Source organism: Hyperoodon ampullatus, assembly GCF_949752795.1.
Source record: "Hyperoodon ampullatus genome assembly, chromosome: 3".
In the NCBI taxonomy this organism is placed as follows: Eukaryota; Metazoa; Chordata; class Mammalia; order Artiodactyla; family Ziphiidae; genus Hyperoodon; species Hyperoodon ampullatus.
The window spans coordinates 154,365,743-154,371,694 of record NC_136916.1 but is presented as its reverse complement, the minus strand read 5'-3'; the positions used below and the strand labels follow the sequence as shown (position 1 = coordinate 154,371,694).

General features: G+C 59.6%; 1 protein-coding gene across 1 annotated transcript; it reads left to right on the top strand.

The window, feature by feature from the left end:
- Positions 1-1,994: 1,994 nt before the first annotated feature.
- Positions 1,995-4,852, top strand: IRF2BPL (interferon regulatory factor 2 binding protein like; the record flags this gene model as incomplete). Its single annotated transcript, XM_079700305.1, has 1 exon — positions 1,995-4,852. One exon carries the CDS (start codon positions 1,995-1,997, stop codon positions 4,326-4,328), a length of 2,334 nt encoding a protein of 777 aa, XP_079556431.1. The 3' UTR covers positions 4,329-4,852.
- Positions 4,853-5,952: the final 1,100 nt, after the last annotated feature.

Sequence of the window (5,952 nt, the reverse complement as noted above, 5' to 3'; positions counted from 1 at the left end):
CTCGCCCAGGATTATCTCAATCTTCATGGGAAAAAAAAAAAAAAAAAAAAGCAGGCCCAATACTTGGAAGAATCAGTTGAAATGCCCCAACTAGCCCTTTGACCAACATATCTGTTCTGCAATAAACACTAATGACGAGAGGTGATCTTGTAACGGAAAAGAAAGCAGGGCCTTGCTCAGCCTTCTGGGGCACTATGGAATGAAATCACAGCACACAAGAAAGAACTTTGAAAACTGTGGCTGTGCTTTACAAAGATACATCAACATTATTAAATGCTGCCCCCACCTTCTTTTATCAATCCCGAAGAAACCACTCACCTGTTTGGTCTCTCCAGCACCTCCCCCTCCCTGCCCCCAAATGCAGCTGTGCGCAGCCAGTAGACTGTTTTCCTTAAAGGCCTCCGGGTGCTCGTAGCTTCTTTAGACATTCAGCCAAAATTTTTAGAGTATGGCTTGGGGGAGGGGTATCTCACCCTGAATTCATTTAGCTCCGTCGCTGAAGCTCAGGTTCCTAGACCAGGGCACAAAAACAAAGCGAAAAGGCAGTTTCTGAAAGACTGGAAAACAGCTAATTTTGCAGGTGCTTCGGCATCAGTGGTAGCAATGAATGTGACGTTCATACCGGGGGGGGGGGGGAGGTTTGATTGCAGATGGAATGGGTAATACCCTTATGAAATTCACAGCGAAAATCTTGAAACAGGACATTTAAATTCACTGCTCGGAGTGGGGCGGGGAGCGGGATCGGAAACGACGCTTGTGGTTTTCAGACGCGTTTTAACTTGGGAAAGCCGGGCGGAGAAAGGAAAGGTCATAGTCTGTTTAATTTCCACCCCCAACCCTGGTCTTCCAGCATTAGCTCGCTGGGCCTCAGCTGTTGTACACACACAGCGAGGGGGGAGGGGAGGGCGGAGGCGCGGAGGAGGGGCCGACTGGGAGGAATCTGGGCGCCCTGCCGCGCATGCGCTTTTCCCGAGCAACAAGTGGGCTCCACAGAGGAAGTGTAAAGGGGAGGGGGGAGAACTGGTGCAGAGCATGGCGGTGACGTCAGCGCTCCGCCTGGGCGGCATCCCGCGCGGCCGAGCCCGGGACAGCGCGAGCCGCAGCGCGAGCGGGAGCGCCGAGCCGCGCCTCCGGAACGTAGAGTAACAATCACAACCCCACATTCCGGGCGAGTGCGAGCGGGAAGGGATGCGACCCGGGTCGAGGCGCCGCGCGAGCGCCCTGCAGCCAACGTGAGCGCCGCCAGCCGCGGGGGCCCGGGCGCCCGCCAGGCCTGGGGGGCGGCGGGAGCCTGCGTGCGTGCGCTCCTCTCCTCTGCTCTCGTGCGTCCTGGAAGCAGTGGCCGCGGCGGCTCCCTCCGGCCGTGCAAACCCAGCTGCCGCCAGCGGAACGGCCGACGCTGCGAGGGGAGAAGCTCCTCTCTCGGCTGCCAACCCCTCCCCCGGTCCTCCGGGGAAGCGGCGACTTCAGCAAGATTGGACTCGGGCACCGGGTGGCACTGAACCCTCTAGCCTTCGTCCCAGAGAGCCTGGCGGGGAGAGGACGCAGGTCGTAGGGGGTCCCTCCCAGGAGAGGGGAAGAGACAACCCCTTTCGAGCTTCCAGGCACCAGCCACTCCGGGGAGGGGGCCAAGAACCAACGGCGGCCAGCACCCGGCACCCTCGCCCCCTCCCCCCGGGCCCGGAGCTTCCAGCCCGGGTCTGCGACACCAGGAAGAAGGCGCCTGAGCTCCCCTCCCGACGAAACAGCCGCAGTAGGAGGTGGGGGCGAGGAGAGGGCTGAACTCGTCCGCTGCCCGGGCGGTGGAGCCCCCGCAGCGAGGCGCTGCGCGGGCGGTGGAGACTCGCGCTCCCTCCAGCCCCTGGGGCAGAACTTTCTCGCCCCCCCTCCTTCCCCCGCAGCCGTACTCCCTCCCCAGCCGGCCAGCCCTCCGGGAGGAGAAAGCGCCGCGGAGACAGCCGGGGCGGGGGCCTACCTTCCCGAGGGCCGGCATCATGTCGGCGGCGCAGGTGTCCTCGTCCCGGAGACAATCTTGCTACCTGTGCGACCTGCCCCGCATGCCCTGGGCCATGATCTGGGACTTCTCGGAACCCGTATGCCGCGGTTGCGTCAACTACGAGGGCGCGGATCGCATCGAGTTTGTGATCGAGACCGCGCGTCAGCTGAAGCGGGCGCACGGCTGCTTCCAGGACGGCCGCTCCCCCGGGCCGCCGCCGCCCGTCGGGGTCAAGACGGTGGCCCTGTCGGCTAAGGAGGCGGCGGCGGCGGCGGCGGCGGCAGCGGCCGCCGCACAACAGCAGCAACAGCAGCAACAACAGCTCAACCACGTCGATGGTTCCAGCAAGCCTGCGGTGCTGGCGGCCCCGTCCGGCCTGGAGCGCTATGGCCTGAGCGCAGCCGCTGCTGCCGCCGCCGCCGCCGCCGCCGCGGTGGAACAGCGCAGCCGTTTCGAATACCCTCCACCACCGGTGAGCCTGGGAAGCAGCAGCCACTCCGCGCGGCTGCCCAACGGCCTGGGGGGCCCCAACGGCTTCCCCAAGCCCACACCGGAGGAGGGACCCCCGGAGCTGAACCGCCAGAGCCCCAACTCGTCTTCAGCGGCGGCGTCGGTGGCGTCTCGGCGCGGGACGCATGGTGGACTAGTGACAGGGCTGCCCAACCCGGGGGGTGGCGGAGGCCCCCAGCTTACCGTGCCCCCTAACCTGCTGCCGCAGACGCTGCTTAACGGCCCGGCCAGCGCCCCCGTGCTGCCCCCACCGCCGCCTCATGGTCTGGGCAGCCGTGGGCCCCCGACGCCCGCGCCCCCCGGGGCCCCCGGGGGCCCAGCTTGTCTCGGGGGCGGCCCAGGCGTATCGGCCGCGTCGTCTTCCGCGTCATCTTCGACCTCGTCGTCGGTGGCCGAGGTGGGCGGGGGTGCTGGTGGCAAAAGGCCCGGCTCCGTGTCGAGCACTGACCAGGAGCGCGAGCTGAAGGAGAAGCAGCGTAACGCCGAGGCCCTGGCTGAGCTGAGCGAGAGCCTGCGCAACCGCGCGGAGGAGTGGGCCAACAAGCCCAAGATGGTCCGCGACACGCTGCTCACGCTGGCCGGCTGCACGCCCTACGAGGTGCGTTTTAAGAAGGACCACTCGCTGCTGGGCCGCGTCTTCGCCTTCGACGCCGTCTCCAAACCTGGTATGGACTACGAGTTGAAGCTGTTCATTGAGTATCCCACGGGCTCGGGTAACGTGTATTCCAGCGCATCTGGTGTGGCTAAGCAGATGTACCAGGACTGTATGAAGGACTTTGGTCGGGGTCTCTCCTCCGGCTTCAAGTATCTGGAGTATGAGAAGAAACACGGCTCCGGGGACTGGCGCTTACTTGGAGACCTGCTGCCCGAGGCCGTGCGCTTCTTCAAGGAGGGCGTGCCCGGCGCCGACATGCTGCCCCAGCCCTACCTGGACGCCAGCTGCCCCATGCTGCCCACGGCTCTGGTGAGTCTAAGCCGCGCCCCCAGCGCGCCCCCGGGGACCGGGGCCCTGCCGCCCGCCGCCCCCTCGGGCCGGGGCGCAGCTGCCAGCCTGCGCAAGAGGAAGGCGTCCCCCGAGCCCCCGGACTCCGCCGAGGGCGCGCTGAAGCTGGGCGAGGAGCAGCAGAGGCAGCAGTGGATGGCGAACCAGAGCGAGGCACTAAAGCTCACCATGTCGGCTGGGGGCTTTGCGGCGCCGGGGCATGCGGCAGGGGGTCCGCCTCCGCCGCCCCCACCCCTGGGACCCCATTCCAACCGGACCACCCCGCCCGAGTCAGCCCCTCAGAACGGTCCGTCGCCCATGGCCGCCCTCATGTCGGTGGCAGACACACTGGGCACGGCGCACTCGCCTAAGGATGGCAGTTCTGTGCACTCCACCACTGCGTCCGCACGGCGCAACAGCAGCAGCCCAGTGTCGCCGGCCTCCGTACCCGGGCAGCGCCGCTTGGCATCACGGAACGGGGACCTGAATTTACAGGTGGCGCCCCCGCCGCCTAGCACCCACCCGGGCATGGACCAAGTGCATCCCCAAAACATTCCGGATTCCCCTATGGCCAACAGCGGGCCCCTTTGCTGTACCATTTGCCACGAACGTTTGGAGGACACGCATTTCGTTCAGTGCCCCTCCGTTCCCAGCCACAAATTCTGCTTCCCGTGCTCTAGAGAGAGTATCAAGGCCCAGGGGGCGACCGGCGAGGTGTACTGCCCCAGCGGAGAGAAATGCCCGCTGGTTGGGTCGAATGTACCTTGGGCCTTCATGCAGGGCGAAATCGCGACGATCTTAGCTGGGGATGTTAAAGTGAAAAAGGAGAGAGACCCTTGAAACACAAGACAGCCACTTCCTTAGCCCCAGACCAGCTCCTCTCCCGTCCAGAGGGCCCCTCCCCCACCCACATCGACCCTCTCTTCCCTCACTCCCAAGATGTAGAATTGTGAATATAACAAACTGCAAAAAGTTAGTCTTATGTATAGACATTATTTTCGTCGTATGTTTCTATATTTTGAAACAAAGGTATGTAACTTCTTCATTTGAAGGATAAGCTGGTTTGTGTTAAGCAGTATAATATTGGTTCGGTCATTTGCATCATATTCGTTAGCATTTATTGGTGGCAGAGTGTTTGCCTAGGTACAGAATTAATAGCCTTTAGCAACGACTGCTGCTGGTGTGTATTTTTGTAAATGTTACGCACTCACTGAAAGGAAGAAAAACACACACAAAAGAAAATGACTTTTTTTGCCAAGGCCAGTGTTGCTGCCTAAAAAAAAAAATGATGCTATAAAATGGTGAGAGCTTCATTTCTGAACAGCCCCAAGTGTTGAAGTCTTCACTTTATTTTGTTCTGTTTTGTTTTGTTTTTCTGTTTCCTTTGCAAAATGGTAAGGGGGGTGTTGGGGGGGGTGGGTGTTTTCTGTTGCAAGTTTGTGAGGGAAAATGTTTTGGTTTGTTTCTACTGACCTGAATGTGTTGGATCTTCACGTGTTGTTTTGTTTTTGCTTTATTGATGCACGGATGCTTTTGAACAGTAGAGCGAAATGCTAGACATGGAGAATCTGCTCTGTTTGTCCTTTATACATTTCTGTAGTTAACAGAACACTGTAATGTGCCTTGGAGCTTAGTAACTTGTAATAAATTCAATTGATATTAATTCTGCCCCGAGTCAGCAAGTGTGTTTTTCTAGGGCTAAGACCATACAGCTCCAACATGGGGGACACCCTCCCTACTTCCAACATAGAACACAAATGCTGGTGCCTTTGAAAGCCCTCAGAGGTGGCCTCTGTAGAAGGCCCTGTGCTGGCTGACTGCCCCTCCCCTTCAGTACCAGACTATTTACACTCACCTCTCCGGGGCGGGGCAGGACAGTTGCTGACTAAGCGATTTCTGTTTACTCTTCAGCATCTCTGTTTTCCCCTGATGCGCACCCCAGCTGCAAATAGCATTGTCAGGAATGCTTTTTTGGTGCCTTTCCTTGTGGCCCTGAGTATATGCTGATACCCAGTGCAGCTGTGACTTAATGCAAGTGGGGTGGGGGAAACAGGACAAAACCGCGGTGCTTTGCCTCCTAGATGTGGCAAAAATCACTTGTTATTGCACATTTAAAGCAAACATGTCACAGAGCTGGGAGCCGGCAGTGGAGGCAGGAGGGGTGTGGGAAGTGGGAAACAAATCCATGTACTCAGGACCGAGTTCCCAGCAGCTTCCAGTTCATGCATCGGAAGAGCAGTTTCACCTCATTCGTGACGTTTTTTTCTTTCCCTTCCTTTTTGATAATTTCGAAAAGGCAGGACACTTAGCTGGTTGTGGAGAGTGGGGAAGAGAGAGTCCCAAACCGTGTTCCTGGGGAACCATTGCTCATGACACCAAATAGAACCCGTCCCCACTGGTGAAGAAATGGGATTATTCATCTAGTTGACTTTTTGGTGGCATTTGTGAGGTACAGAGGGATGGG